Source organism: Zerene cesonia, chromosome 15, assembly GCF_012273895.1.
Source record: "Zerene cesonia ecotype Mississippi chromosome 15, Zerene_cesonia_1.1, whole genome shotgun sequence".
Classification (NCBI taxonomy): domain Eukaryota; kingdom Metazoa; phylum Arthropoda; class Insecta; order Lepidoptera; family Pieridae; genus Zerene; species Zerene cesonia.
Genome location: NC_052116.1, coordinates 3,512,239 through 3,528,740, shown reverse-complemented (window position 1 = coordinate 3,528,740; position 16,502 = coordinate 3,512,239). Strand labels below are relative to the sequence as shown.

At 32.6% G+C, this 16,502-nt stretch overlaps 1 protein-coding gene across 2 annotated transcripts; it reads right to left on the bottom strand.

The window, feature by feature from the left end:
* Positions 1-1,714: 1,714 nt before the first annotated feature.
* On the bottom strand, positions 1,715-16,409 carry LOC119832685 (mitochondrial uncoupling protein 4). Of its 2 annotated transcripts, none has more exons than XM_038356402.1 (7): positions 16,076-16,409; positions 8,877-9,016; positions 8,120-8,199; positions 6,799-6,994; positions 5,211-5,387; positions 4,526-4,748; positions 1,715-2,880 (listed from the first exon to the last, which is right to left on the bottom strand). In XM_038356402.1, exons 2-7 carry the CDS (start codon positions 8,977-8,979, stop codon positions 2,706-2,708), a joined length of 954 nt encoding a protein of 317 aa, XP_038212330.1. In that variant the 5' UTR covers positions 8,980-9,016; positions 16,076-16,409; the 3' UTR covers positions 1,715-2,705. The 2 variants fall into 2 exon arrangements, with proteins under 2 accessions (XP_038212330.1, XP_038212329.1); XM_038356401.1 differs by lacking the exon at positions 16,076-16,409 and adding an exon at positions 14,485-14,634.
* Positions 16,410-16,502: the final 93 nt, after the last annotated feature.

Genomic DNA, 16,502 nt, shown 5'->3' with positions numbered 1-16,502 from the left:
AGTACGAAATACATTCGATGCAAAATAATGGAGCTCAAGTTTTTACGTCGAATTTGTTTTGTGACAAATCTCGATCTTGTAATACATGCATCGGCCATTAATCTGTTCTTGTGGGCTTGTAAATAGCGATACGGTTTATATTATCGAAATGCCGTTAGCCAGGTAGTCTTATTTCAAATAAAGTTTGATGTTTTATGGTGCTTCATGTCAGCTATGATAATTACTATAAGTTTCGCGACGTCTAAATTCATTTCGAATCGGGACAATGCCTTGTCGCGACGCGATGGCATCCAAAATTTCTGGTAGTACAAAATTTTATTGCATTACGAATTAATTTATCGCGAATTTTAGGGCCTCGACGTACACGATTGGAAGCGTGGTCTGATCAGTGCGGTCTTAGCTTTCGGTCGGTGTGAAGAGGTCATTAGGGATAATATGTCCGCTTATACGTGCCAGAATGTTATTTTAGTTTTTGAAATATATATATGCTTAGTAATAGTGCGTGGGATCAAATCAGTTTGTTTTTTTATGGCTGAATTGCTCCGTCAGATTTTCATACATGTGATTTAAAGTATGACCATTATTTATCCCCATATTAGTAATGCTCATAAACATTTACCATTATACACGTTAATTAAGGTAATAGTTGTTAAGTTCGCGCGGTTTTTACTTTCATATAATATTATATGCAAAACTATGTAATCCAGTTTAGTGTTACTATGCTAAAGTGTACGACGTATTACGAGTGTCCCCGAAGCTTTTCCTTATAGCTTTAGGCCGCGGTGGATTTGTGTTTCGCACAAATTATGAGTCCCGTATATTATATTATTGTTCGCGTGGACGTTTCTTTTTTATATCGGCGACGTTTTATAGAACGGTTTGTACAGCGAGGATTTTTTAGAAAATTTTTATATCGCAATTGCGCTTTTAACGCTTTCGATGTGTTATTTGGAGACGATTTTGTTACCCGTTTTAGTGTTTTATCGATTAATGGATACGAGTAAATAATGATAATGATAATATCAACTAATATTTCAAATTTTAACCTTAATATAAAATTTTAAAGTAAGGACGCGGTAGTTTGTAGACTACTGGAATAAATACGATAATAATGGAACGCAAGTAATTCGGCAGCGTAACGACGTGGCACTCGGCGGTGTCATTGTACTTAGTTAGCGTATAACATTATAGTCAAGACTTGGAAATTAATAACTTTGAGTGCTCGTTAATTCAATGTAGATATTTATTTTTGTTATTGTAATGTACCCAAAATTACTATATTTATCGAAATATACTTGATAGAACTTAGAAATTGACGACCGTCGCGGTCGTTGTAAGTTAGGATGACATTTCTTTGCATATATTAATGTTTAAAAATCTAAATGTTCCCCGATAAGGCATTTGAATGTGTTTACTATACGTAGATATTGTAAGATGAGCGGTGTGTCGATCTATCAAGTGAGACGGAAATGCTAAACAATTGTCTAATGTGCTTCTCGCTGTAGATGTAAGTCGGCATGTTTTAATAAATTGGAAGTGCTATAATCTATTATAATCAAAATATTTAAAATAATTAAGTTATGATTCTCCAATATTGTGGAAGATGTATAATATTTTTTACTAATAAATTTAATATTGTACTTTGCGTTTTATTTAATCCTTGGTATAACTCATGGAATCAACTATTGGACAAATGAAAAACATAAATCTCAACAATAAATATATTTATTATCACAATAAATAGGTACTACTTGCCCAACAACACACAATAACAACTATGACTAAATAACTATTTATAAATATTTAAAGCGAATTCTGCGTATCATTTGCACTAAACGCATATCAACATTCCAGTTTCAACAAATAAGTAACAAACATTTATTCTTACCACATAGCTATGTATAAAAAATTTGTATCTGCCGTTGCATTTTTGTATTATTTTTTTATTCAAATAATCCCCTTTTCCCACGGAAACGCAATTTGCGAGACTCGCTCCAATTAAAATTAATATCATAGTCACAGCGGAGCGTAGCTAAGGTTCGTCATTATATGAATTTATAATTATTCGCAATAGCGTTAGCGTATGGAATCGGTTACGTCACTTAACGCAAATTTATTGTACATTTAGAAGTATATTTTATACGCATTTACAATTACTGAATCACAGTTAAAATTATTGCAATGTGAGAAGTATGTAATATGATAAATATTGAGGAATTTAATTGTTAATCACATTTGTATATCGGTATGTACCTATTCGGTATTAAAAAGCGACAATAGAAGACTACTAAAACTATTTTACTAAGTCGTACGCATTTGTATAAAGACTGCCTATATATTTAACCAATTAAATTATTCATGGTTTCAATTCGTGGTTGTATTGAGAGAACAATTGCATTACTGTTTACTGTAATAGTTGAAGAAAAGTGTTAGTAGAAACTAAAATTGCTTAATTCTTATCTGATTAATATGATCATAAAATGCATAGCGTATTTTTTTGCAAAATATAAAATAATGACATTTAACATATTAATATATTTTGCAGTATGAGTGAATTTGTATTTAAAGGTTTCAACTTCAATTCTTTGTAAAAGTAACTTATGAAAAAATATCACAATCTATTGTAAAATATCAAACAAACTACAAATCATTCTATCTGATAGCCGGTTTAACAATAACAACATATAAAAAATCAATTGAAAGCTCTAAAACGTGTGTCCTCCAATAGCCAGCATGATGTTTTCAAAAGCGATCCAGTTTATAAGCGCCCAAGGGCCCAGTCGCATCCACAGAGGCAAGAACCCTTTGTAAAGGGACAGTATGCCCTCGTTCCGGACCGACTGCTGTAAACAATCGATCATTCCGCGGTAGAGCGTACCCCTGGAACAAGTTTTGTATAGACGTGAACGTAAGTTTTACATGTTGGCAGGTATAGATAAAAAAAAACGTATATGCTTATATATTTTATCAATCGATCGATATATTTTATAAAATAAATATTAGTGGTATTAAGTATATATTCAATATCTGAAAAAACTAAAGAATATTTATAAGGAAATTATTTGAAGTAAGTGTATGGAATATGGATTCAATAAATTTGTCCGTTTTTAATCCTACATGAAGGCTTAGACGATACGTTAAGGTCTCTTATATTATCCACGATTTTTTACATTGTCATGATTTCATGTCCTTAGTATAGATATTTGAAAAAAATGTGTTGCATAAACCATATTTTTCCCATCTTATGAAGTGAAGGCTATCAAAAATTACTTAGCATAAATAGTTAATACGGACTGTAGTATCTAGTATATTATAGATACATATTAAGAACTGTATTCTCCTAAACGAAAATTAGTCATATGCACAAAACTAACAAAGAATAATTCCCAAACAACAACAATGTTAAAGTCTAACATCGCATCCGAAGGTCTGGAGTATTTGGAATGAAAGGGAAAGGAGACCTACGTATGTTCGCGCCACGCGACTTTGACCCCGTTATGTGACCTCTACCGCACTATTCACCTACTTTACACTTAGTACTATGCAATCTCGTGAAAATATTGATTTCGTGCACGAGTATTGATTAGTTGCGGTACGTTTCCATGATTATTGTTATACGCGTGTTTGAATAGCACGTATGGCTTTCTTGGAAATAGGCGTTGGTTTATTTTGTGATAGATTATATGCAATAGGATGCAGTATTTTGACAATACTTTGATATTGTGTTATATAACTTTATCGTTTGGATTTTTATCCGAAATATCTCAATAAACTATCGTAAATAATTAAATAAGCTTTTTGTAACAAGAGAAGTTAACAACTTTGTAGCTGAACAATCGGAATAAATAATTTATTAAAAAATGACTCAACTATTAAATTATCGTGGCCACAAATTAATATTACAAGCTCACGATCGTAACAGTATAGTCGACCTTAATTATTGCTTGTCGATAAAAAATTATTTTTTTCAACTAAAAAGGAAGAACAGACATTACTATACTCAAGAACGACAAAATTCCTATAATCATTGAATGTCTTGTTAAGTTCTATGACAATAACACTTTCTGTATATATATATATAAAAGTTTTCTCTATATATAAAACCAAATGAAGAATAATGTATCGATGAAAGAATGAATGTTTGTTTCTTTTTCAATTAAAAACAGGTAATCGGATCACAATAACTACATACATGATGAGTACGTTAGTTCTATTGTATAGAATACGTTGTATATGCAATCTTTAATAAAATATAATAGTTTAAAAAAACTATAAAACACGCTTTAACAAAAATCATATTTTGCAAATTGAAAACTGGAATAATTTTATCAAATTAGTGTATTGTCATCGGTCCTCAATAAATCTACAAAGTTTGAACGAAATCTGGCCGTTTAAAGTGGGTCAAAATCGCGCCCAAAGAAGTCAGTTACAAACAAACAAACATACAAACAAACAAACATACAAACAAACAAACATACAGGTGAAGCTAATAAAAAGCGTGTAAAAAAGATAGAACCAAAATCACCTGCCATCCGGGCCCACAGGTTGGTTCATAAGCCTCGTCTTCATCACGTCGGCTGGAGTTCCCATAACAGCAGCCACAAAACCAGCTGTAAACGCAGCCGCGCCGTGCACTATAGCGTTGTCGGCCATCCCGAACTCCCGGATAAGGAACTGCTTTGTGAAGTCATACGCCGCCAGGTCACCCATGTTGACTAGCGCTGCTCTTTGCACGTTTGGCACGGCACCTGGAGGTATTTAGAGGAATAAACATTTTTAACAAAGCTATACCACCTCAAATTGTTAGAACTAGAGTTTAAACGGGACCAAACGGCAGGCACCAGATTTCAAATTAAAAATAATAAAAATCGTTTCAGCCAGTAAAAAGTTATGAGCTAATAAAGACAAAAAACAGACGAATTTATAACTTCCTCCTTTTTTGAAGTTGGTTGATAAATGTTTTGTGATAATCATTTGTAGAATAGAATTGACTACTATAATTATTTTCGTAGAAATGAAATTAAAATCAACAGATTAGACTGAAGTTATCAACAAATTGTAGAAGATTAGAAAATTTTAAAATAATTGGGTTATTTTCAAAAATGCCTTGGATTTCAAAATAATTGCATTGTCATTTTAGGAACATTAATTTAGAAATGCATGTCTAAAAATTTTAATACAGTATATAAATAAATAGTTACAAAATATACCTCTCCAAAACCCCTTGATGCCGCCCTCCGCATACAGCATTACATACACCTGCCTACAGTTGGAGAACCTGGGCGGCTTCCCTTGCAGCAACCTCCTACCCTCAGCTTGCATCTGGACCTTCACCAGGTCTGTTGGCGACGCAATCAGCTGCGCGAGGGAACCCGCAGCCAGCCCGCCTGCCGGACTTCGCGCCAATTAAACGTTTATTTTATAGACACGTTATAAAATTAGTTCGTTTTTATAGGCTTCTTACAACATGTTGTCGTAAAGTCTTTTTACACCGTAAACAAGAGCAATTATTTAAAAATATATCTACTAGAACACATTTCATCATAAATTTTGTCATAATTTGTGCAATAATAGGGGATATAGAACCATCACCGTCTCGCCCCGTAGACCACCTAGCTAGTTACACGACGTTAGAAATAAATACTTAGTATTTATTAAAAAACCCCAGGATGCTCAGAGCACCTATAAAGGGGCGCATAATGCAGATTCAAAGTCCCGGAGGCACTCCCCAAAGCAAATAAAAAATACATATCAAGCAAACTGTAATGAAATGTGTCGTGCTCGTGCATGGGCACAGCTGCGGCCTGCGATGTGTGATTGTATCCAACTGCAAACTGCATTCGTTTTGGTTTCGACTCCTATAATTAAATACGTCGTATTGTAAACGTGGCTGATATTTACTTTGGAAATCGAACTTTTTAATGTGTTTATACCTAAACGACATTAAAAAAGTAAATCAAATATAATGATACACTGTATCCAAGTTTATATCAAAACAAAAGACGTACCTGCCTCTTTCTATATAAACTTTTTACTTTAAATTACATTTTCACCTTCAAAAGAATGTTAATATCTGTATCTGTATTGCTTAACAAATAATCAAGATAGTACTATTATTATACAAACAATGTGAATGATAAAACGAACCGTATTACAAAATTAAACATCGAATTGAAGGTCAATAACACCGCACATACTATTAATTCTTTATCAACTACTCATGGCCATTGATAAAACGAAATAATCAAAACATTTTAACAAACCTCGTCCGGCCGGATTTTGAATTTATGAATAATAATTTTGTGTTATATTTGCAAACAAAAATGAAAACTAAAAATAGATATAGTCATTACAACATAGTTACAGTGTAATGATGAGTATTTTTTTAATATAAGATGTTTAAAAAATAAGGAATATAACATTGGCGCCTATAATTTCGTCCCTCACTTATATTAACCGAACAATAACCTGGCCTAATGACGTCATAACATCGTGACTTGTGCGTTCCCAAATGGTTCCCGACTACCTAATTAGTTTACCAATAAATTACCATTTACATAATGAATGCATTCAACCTTTAACCTTAATTTATATATTACAGTCGGATCGTATTGATAGAATCCATTTTCTTCAAAGTTAAAAATTCAGTTCATTTACTTGTTTCGCACTCTCTCTCACACTCATTCGTATTTTTCGTACCTATTCGTTAAAAATAACTATACAAACCTCTATATATAATTAATAATATATTTAAAATACATCTGAATGATCTACAAAATAAATAAATAAGTTTCTCACCCACAGAGGCAGCTCCCAAGGAAACTTTTCCATTTTCGTCTTTGAGATAACTTCGAAAGTGTTCATAGAAAATCAATCGGCTACCGGAGTAAATTGCGTGTCGCTGGAACATTGGCATCAGCCCGCTCCATAACTTTAACACGCCTTCCTGCTTCGCTATTCCCACCGCAGTTTTTATCATTCCATGGTTCTCTAACTAGAAATTTATGGTATTTATAAGTTATATTATTAAAGAATTATACTATCGAAAGGTAATGAGAATTCTACAAAGCAATTTATGGTAAAACCATTGTAAATATTTCAATCTTATTCAACCTCATCAGTTGAAAACTCAAATCGTTTGTAAATGCGACCAGTAAAAGAGACAGTAAGTTGAATTACATTTTTGGCAGGTGATTAACTTAAAATTTTTTTGATTTGAAAATCCTCTATTTAATAATATTAATCAAAAACAATAAAATATCAGTGCATTTGTCGTATATATTTGAGGCTTTTTTGATAACAACGAAAATAAAGATTTGAGCGTTGTGAGTGTAAATAATAATGATGATATAAGCACACGCGGACGACGGCGTAGTTCTAGTGTAATATTTGACGAAAATTGCCTCTACTAATGAAAATCTTTCACACCAATCTCAACAGTCGAGTCGTAAGTTCAGAGAGCACTGCATGGAAAATATTTTATTGAGTAAATAATAAAAACAATGTTACTACTGTTAACCATGAAGAAGAAATAAGTGTATATTTGATGCAATAACTTTATATTCCATTGACAATTTATTGCTAGGCGCCTTTGTAACGAATAAAAAAATATAATTACACGTATTCGTATTAAGTCCCGATTTTGCGTCATTCTTTTTTTTTATGTCATAGCGGGAAACTGAGCTGGTGGTTCGCCTGATGGTAAACGATCACCACCGCCCATGAACATTCGCAGAGGCTCAGACCTCTGAGAATGCGCTGCCCGCTTTTATGGGAAAAGGGATAAGGAAAGAATTGATGACAGGAAAGAAGGAATGGACTGGGAAGGGCTAGGAGAAGGAAATAGGCCTCCGGCATTCATTAGTCTATGACGTCATTTAGTGAATGACAGCACAAATGCCTGATCATTAGGTATTATTTCTGAAATTAATATAATATCGCTGCCGTTTTCGTTGCCTTTTTTGGATTGTGGTATTCATATTATATATTTTTTCACGTATTGTTACCATAGCGAACAAATATAAAAAGTTAAATTGCATAAAAATGCACAATTACTCTAATAAATTTTTAAAGAATACTAAAGAAATGAAAAACTATGGTGTAATTATGTGAAATTTACCTTGATTCCAGATTGCTTAGCGGCGGCGACTTCAGATTGTATCTGCAACCTTGTTTTTGTCAAATCGAAAGGATATGTTGCTGAAATAGAATCAATTCGTCTTATTTTATAATTAGAACGTAAGATGCATAATAAAAATAAAATGGTATTGCATTCTTATATTTTGAAAATATATTATTATTAACGCACTATCAGTTGTATTGTATATGTAAAAAACTAAAAATTATAACAAAATTTTACTCTGTTATTTTGTGAGCTTTATGTGTTTTATTTATGGTAATAAAATAAAATGTTGCTCAATAGATAGTAACATAGTGTAGATATATTATACAGAACTATATATACTTTATTATGTTAATGTTCAGTGTTCTAGTTACTCGTATAATTAACTTGACATTACAATGTACATTATACATTCAACTAGTATAGCTGTGTAGCTTGCCTTAGGGAAGCCTTGTATCAGAATTAGTTTGGGGATCCACAGAAAGAGTAAAGAGATTTATCAAAAGCCGTCCCAATAATCTAACTAACAGAAATCTTAAACAAATAACAGTAAAAATTACAAAAAAAGGATATGGCTGATCCGGCGGTAGCTACACCCTCACCTTCAAGATAGTTTCTTCTAAGTATTAAAATTTTATTACGGCGAGCAAGATTGCCTTGCAAGCAAATAAATAATTATAGTGCTTTAATCCAGATGGTACCTACGATACAAAAAAAAAGAATAGAAATATACATAAATATTTTAATTATATACCTGCTTCCGCCGCCCAAGAGCCCAGTACAGCAACCACATATCGCGACGCAATAGAATCCGTCGCCTTCGACGCAGGATGGTCGGCGTTCCTTAATACCGGCATTATTATCTTGCTATTAATTCTTCCGTTTCCATACTACCTGAAAACGGAGCAACTATTTAACAATAATCTATACTAATATTATAAAGCTGAAGAGTTTGTTTGATTGAACGCACTAATCTCAAGAACTACTGGTCCGATTTAAAATATTCTTTCAGTTTTATTAGATAGCCCATTTATTGAGGAAGTTTATAGGCTATATATGTACCACGGGCAAGCCGGGGCGGACCGCTAGTACGATATAAGAATAATTTGAACAGTGATCAAACTCTCGTTAGAAATCTTATATGTGGGAGTCGAGCACGCTCCGGCATGAATTGCGTCAGCTCGTACCGGGGAAGTGCCAAACCCTCACAGAAAACGTTCATACAGAGCGAATGTTCATGGTAGGTGGTGATCGTTTACCATCAGGCGGACAACCAACTCAGTGCCCGTCTATAGCAAAAAAAAGAAATAAATATACACCTACGTAGTTGGTGCAATAAATATTAGTCCATAAGCTATATATAGTATATCTTGAATTTTCGTGTATATTTTTATAAATTATCAAAATTTATTGATTTTTAATATTTTGAGATACCTAATAGCCAATAGCTTGTATGCTCTAATATCGTAAATATCGATTATAATAAATACATAGAATTTCAGGATAATCAAAATGTTCCATTCATATTGACATATTAATATTTGTACAATAACCAAGATTTTATCTGGAACGGTTTACATTGCTTTGCGTCAGTGAAAGTATTAAGTAATATCTATTGAAAGTGAAAAGGTATCTCATAGACATTATGACTAAAAGTTACATAGTTACTACAGAAATTGAGTTGACCCTTTCATGAGTATTTTTATTAATAATATTTACTGTATTAAACGTTTTCTTTGCTTTTGAACATATAAATTTGACGTATTGCCGCTTCGTTAAAGACTGGCCACTGAGAACACATTATTGCATATGCGATGCGGCGTAGGCTGAGAGGCTATCTCATTTAGCTCTGCTTTTTGTTTTTTATTTTTATTATATTTTAATTGTCATGTTTTGTTTTAATTTTAGTGGAGTCATATAAATATTTTGTTTCTCTCTAAATGTAAAGAACCAAAGTTATAATAAAATGAAATTTCTAGTTGTTTCAAGTAAAAACGATCACAAGATGCTAATAATATTAAATGCTGCAATGATAATTGAAAGTCAAGGAGACTAGATTAGGTAAATGTACCTCTAACCTCTAGGTCACTAGGGTAACGCGTATCTGATATCACTAGACAAGTTATTGCTCCACACATGAAATAAAACATCTTTATTGCTCTTTTGTTTTATAAATACTAACAAAAGATATGAAAATCTCTTGTCAAAATGTTATACAGTTAACGAGACGTCAGTCGGCATAGATATCAAGATTGGTGAGGACAAAACTGAGTAATCAAGCAAAGTACCTGGGAAACAAGTTACCTAATGTGCTAATTCACATTTTAATCTATATCTGTACTTAAACCAATGGACAGTTTTTGCATATATCATCTTTTTTATGTCATAGCGGGCAACTGAGCTGGTGGTTCGCCTGATGGTAAACGATCGTCACCGCCCATGAACATTCGCAAAGGTAGTGCATCTGCAAATGCGCTGCCCGATTTTATGGGGTAAGGGAAAAGGAAAGGATTAACGGCTGGAAAGAAGGAATCGACTGGGGCGGGCGAGGAAAAGGATACGGGCCTCCGGCTCCCCCACTCAATGTACGAAACACAGTGGCATGCCACTATTTCACGCCGGTTTTCTGTGGGGGTGTGGTACTTCCCCGGTGGGAGCTGGCCCAATTCATGCCGAAGCGTGCTCGACTACCACAACATCTATTTCAGAGGGGCCGTTCTGGGATTAATTTCCACCGTGGCGACGATGTCAGTGTATCTTCCCCTTGCGGATTATGAGAAAATAATATATATTTATATTTTATTATAAGGAAATTACATTTTAAGCCACCATCAAAGCATAGCGTTGGTACCGCATAATACAAGCAAAATCGGAGATTAATAAGTACTGGCACAATGTGGTGAGAGTATATACATTAATTATCTTTGCCTGCGGAACTGTAACTGATATTTATTACGATGGGACTTAATTTCACGCTTCCATCGGTATAGTAGTACTACTATAGAAACTTTTATTACTGAATAAGCAATTGTTTTTATTATACCTAATAATAACAGAGTCCTAAGTGCAATTCCGATATAACACGAGTTGAGGCCATAATTTATTTGGCCTTCACGCCCACTTAAATGATATTGCCTAGTAGAAATTATTAATACTAATTGTAAATGTTAATAAAACGAGAATAAATAAATGCCTAAAGACATGAAACTAAGTCATCACTCGTCGTTTGGCATTGTTTATTTTCTCAAAAGCAACCCGTTCATTGTTCTTCTTTTTTTCATACGCAGAATTCGTATTCTTTGTTTAAAAAATACTAAAGATAATGTTGGTTATTGACGTTGTAGAATTATCTCTAAGAATAAAAGGACGGTTGTTCAGCAATATGCACAGATGCTGCTACTTATCGCTGTAAACCTATAATAAACTCTCTGCAAGTAGTTCGATATCAATGTGATAAATGTTTTAGTGATAAATTAAAACATGTCTCCGTATTAGCAGCAATCGTGGTAAAATCGGCAACACACTAACACGGGCGAAGCCTATATAGCATATGTCACTCAGTGAAGATGCAGCTTTCTAATGGTGGAAGAATTTCTTAAAACGGTCCAGTAGTTTTTGCATGAATACGTTACAAACATACAATTTTTTTCTCTTTATAATATTAGTGTAGATAGATCCGACTCGTCTATTACTTTTACGTTTTTACATTTATTTTCGTATTTCCTTATTTCTTTCAAACTATAAACAATTTAATTATACTTATACCTAAGAATAATTTGCTAACAATATCTATATTATAAAGAGGAAAGATTTGATTTTTTGTTTGTTTGTTTGTAATAGATAAACTCAAAAACTACTGGACGATTTTAAAAATTCTTTCACCATTAGAAAGCTGCAACTCCCCTGAGTGACATGGGCTTTATATGTACCACGGGCTAAGAAGGGGCGAACTGCTGATTTTGTAATATAAACATGATTGGTATAAGAAAACTTGCAAGTCTCCGTAATCTGAGAAATAATTTGTAGGTTTCGCTTGGCTGTGTCATCGTTTACTTTTACTTCTTTTTATTATCCACATAATTTATTCTATATACAATGCGCTGCAGGTATTTCGAGGACTACATTTTTGTTAAAATTATTGCAGAAAGACATCGTCTATCAGACGATATAATAAATTAAAACGTTCCAACTATAAGTAGCTACCTTGTGTTATTATTTTTTACGTTACGTACTGAATAAAAATATAATGTTCATTACCTCGATGGTATTAATGAGTGTATGTATGTATGTTACATTCATCTAAATATGAAGACAGGGTATTAAAGACTCAATCTGATCTTATGATAGTTTCTCAGACATTTGAACGATAAAGAATACAAATATTGTGAGAAAAACCTCTAGATTGAGCTGCAAACAAATCCTTGCGCAGTGATACGGGCAAATACTATACGTCAATTTATATATGTATACATATATAAAATTCTCATCCCATTGTTAGTTGTCATACTCCTCCGAAAACGCTGGACCGATTCTCATGAAATTTTGGGTGCATATATAGGTTGTTCTCAGAATCGGCCATCATGTATTTTCATACCCCTAAATGATAAGAGTAAGGCAGAACAGCGTTTGTGGGTCAGCTAGTATTAGTATAGTACTATAATATCTTTGGTTATATACACAATATTAATAATTAATTGTAATATTGAACAAGAATTTTAGCATATTATACGCAGTGGGAGGAAACGACAGCTCATCTCTCATGTACAGTTGGCTCAGGAGTGTCTTAACTTTGGATTCCCGCCAAACACTGTGCCAATATATATGTCTTTGTCATATATACGAAACTAACCTATTTACAAGATTGGATGAATGATTAAGAATTGAGATATACAATTGAGCATTGTAGGAGTCGAGCACGCTTTGAATCGAATTGGGCTAGCGCCGGGATAAGATCAAACTCTCACAGAATATAGTATGCGAATACTACTGTTTCTTCATTTTCATAAAAAAAGATTTATTATAATTTGCCAGTTGCCATTGTGAAAAAGCCAATAAGGTTTTATTAATGACTTCTGTGCTTTTGTGGTACCAATTAAAAATACGTGCGTCACAAAGATATCTACACTAATATTGTATTGAAATCTTTTGTATTTTTGTATGTTTGTAATGTTTTCACGCAAAAAAATAATCATTTTTTCACGCAAGTAATTAAAAGAAAAATTGCGGCGCCCCTGTGGTCGGTTTGATATTTACTATTACTTTTTTATTAATTTTCTTACAAACCTTCTCGTGTCAATAACAAACACATATAATAAATTTGGTGTAGTCGTTTTGAATTTATGCACATACAAACATTTCGGTTATTCATTTTTTTAGTTTGAGATTCATTAACAAAATAACTTAAATTGAATGTATAGGGGTTTTAATCCATTTTAAGTGTATACGTATATCAATATCAAATTCTAAAAACTTAATACGTACACTTCTTAGCACTTCAGTAAAGCCAAGAACAAAAGGTTCACGTTTCTCTATTTGGACGAAAGATTTAGAAGACTGTCTCATTCAATAAGCTGTATAGTGTTACCACTGATAATATCTATAGATATTACATACATTATCTGTGGCTGTGCTAAATATCACTGGAAGTTGCGTAGTAACTAGTTAATAGCTAATCTGTGTAGGAGGGAACGAAAGGCTTAAAATCAAACTGATTAATGTACCTACATTCGAACTTAACCTTCACACATTTAAAATCGGAATTTTCATTTATGGGTTTTAGTCATAACTCGGAATATATAGAGTTCATTATTATTTATTACATTCATTTTTGACCTGAGCAGGTACAACAATCCTTATCGTATTCTTTTACTAATTGATTTTGGCCAATATTTTTGGTCATTGATAACTCGATCGATGTTCCTATAACTTTACTGCCTAATAGTCTATTATATTATAGTGATAGATTCTACTATATATAGTTAGGATGTATCCTACTTTATAAGTATATAATTTAATTCTTACACCGATATTTAAACTATGGAAACGTAATGTTTTTAACGTGTTATAACATACCTACATGGTTATTTTATTTAATTCAATGTTAATTGAGTTCTTAAAAATTAAAAAGGGACATATTATAAGAACGTATTTATGTAATTTGGAACGTATTTATTTAATTTTGAAGAAATGTAGAAATATGCAGTTCTTATACCTGCTAGCCGTCAATTGTAACAATGCGGTAACTTTTAAATAAAATTAAAAATCATTTTCTATAATTTAGACAGAAAAAATATACCAATATTTTATTCATTTTATATATTAACAATAGAGGATTAAAATCAAATTGTTATCAGATAACGTACCTCACAAAATGTTTCGAGTATCCTTCACAGGTGAAGACAGGCAGACGACTGATAACAAGCGTGTCACTTGTTGCAAAGATGTGTATGTACAAATACATTCCATGCATTTACATTAGTACTTCAATGGACTTTAGAGTCGATATCATTATAATCGACCAGCACCAGCGGTTGTGATTATCAATCAGTGTGACTCACTTGTTATAAGTGAGATATTATTGATATGAATATAAGAAATGTCACAATTACATGAGATAATAAAATACACTAAGTAATAGTAAATGTTATAGTCGTGAAAGCAATTTTTGTGATGACTGGCCATTTCCTGATAACAGAAGTAGGTATATAGGTAGGTTTTGTTGCAGGCGAGAATTATCGTTATATATTATGTGAACACTGCATTTTTAGATCTTTTAATACAACAATATTAATAAATCATGCTCGTTAAAGACGCTGATTATGTTAAATCGTTAAAATTTTATGTCAATTCTGACCTTCAATCTTTATTGCTGTTCATATAAAGTATATTATATTATTTTTGTGTATATCTCAATCAGATCTATTATATTTTATTTCTGGCTCTGTTTAAGTAACATTAATTTAATAGTGTCATAACAGTGTATCTTCACATTATGTAGTTAACTTTATCGCAACCAATTATTAATGTTATTCATAAGTAGGTATCATGAGTATAATAGCACTATTTAAATAAATTTACTTTATGAAGCGATATTTATTATTACTGCATGACTCTACAAATATAATGTCGATAAATAAACCGTCTCCGTGAAAAAATATAGGAAAATAACTTGTATTTATTCAAATACGACAATCAGCCTTGCATTTAAATTGAATAACCACGTTTGTTGCTGACTTTATTGTCCAAATAATTTAGTGGCAAAATGTAGATAGAATATAAATGTAGCTACGATTATACTTATAAATACCTTCCAATCAATTCTTTGAAATGGTCAGTATCCATCTCCAAGGGTATTTTTTTTATTGTTTTATATGAAGTTGTTAAAACTAGACAACGTGTAATTTAATGGGTATAGAATAGTTACTGTGATACAACTATGAATTTTGTTAGTTTAGTTTTAACCAAATCTTATCAAAACTTTTAATGCTTTTTTTGTGATGTTTTATTTACAATTCCCTTCGTTGTCTAGCTAATAAGTAAAATAACAAAGCGAATCATGTGCAAACTGCGAATATTACGCGGTGTTTATCATTTAGTCTATTTTGTTAGTTTACTCCGTTGACTTAAGGTTTACATTAGCATTACTACTCAACTAACAAAGACAAAATCAGCTGACTACCTTCTGAAATGCAATGGGATTGCAGCTGGGTTAGTTCATTTAAATAAAAAAGTTACACATATTATACATATATTACATAAATGCTCCAATAGATATTATAAATCAGAAAAAGATATTGCGTTTTGTTTCAAATATTTATTAAGTGCTTTTATATTAAGTATAATTATTATCTCTGACATAGAATACCAATTATAGTTAAATTATTTATTTTAAACAAAAATCGTATACAAAATAGTTAATATTCTTAACTTTGATATACAAAAAAAAATATTTACCAATACATACGACGCGGCCTACTTCAGGAGGCAGAATCGTGTGAACTGCGATGCACCAACACTCAAAGATTTTTCATTACAAACACAATCACAATGTAAACATTGGGTGATTACATCAATGACAGGCATTAATATTATGTCACGATCGGTAGTGAAAATAAGTGAGCGCGAGACAGGTGATCTTATTACGCGGCAGTTAGAGAGGGAGGGAGGGTTTATGGTTGCCCTAAATTCGCGGTGCAAAGCCGCCGCAGCGCGAAAGAGCGCGAAGACAGCAAGCGGACCGCGTCCGACTCACATCGCTACCGAGTTGTGACTATTCTATTCAAGCACTGTAGAATATCTGACGCCAAAGCCCAAAAGAAAGAGCCCAATTATCTATATAACCGTAGTATAGAGTACACACGCGTTTACTATGCAGTGACGT

Coding starts and splice junctions, on each gene's coding strand:
- LOC119832685 (XM_038356402.1), bottom strand. CDS start 8,979: ATGCCGGTATTAAGGAACGCCGACCATCCTGCGTCGAAGGCGACGGAT. Junction 6,995..8,119: donor CTAAGCAATCTGGAATCAAG/GTAAATTTCACA, acceptor ATAAATTTCTAG/TTAGAGAACCATGGAATGAT. Junction 4,749..5,210: donor CATCAAGGGGTTTTGGAGAG/GTATATTTTGTA, acceptor AAATACCTCCAG/GTGCCGTGCCAAACGTGCAA.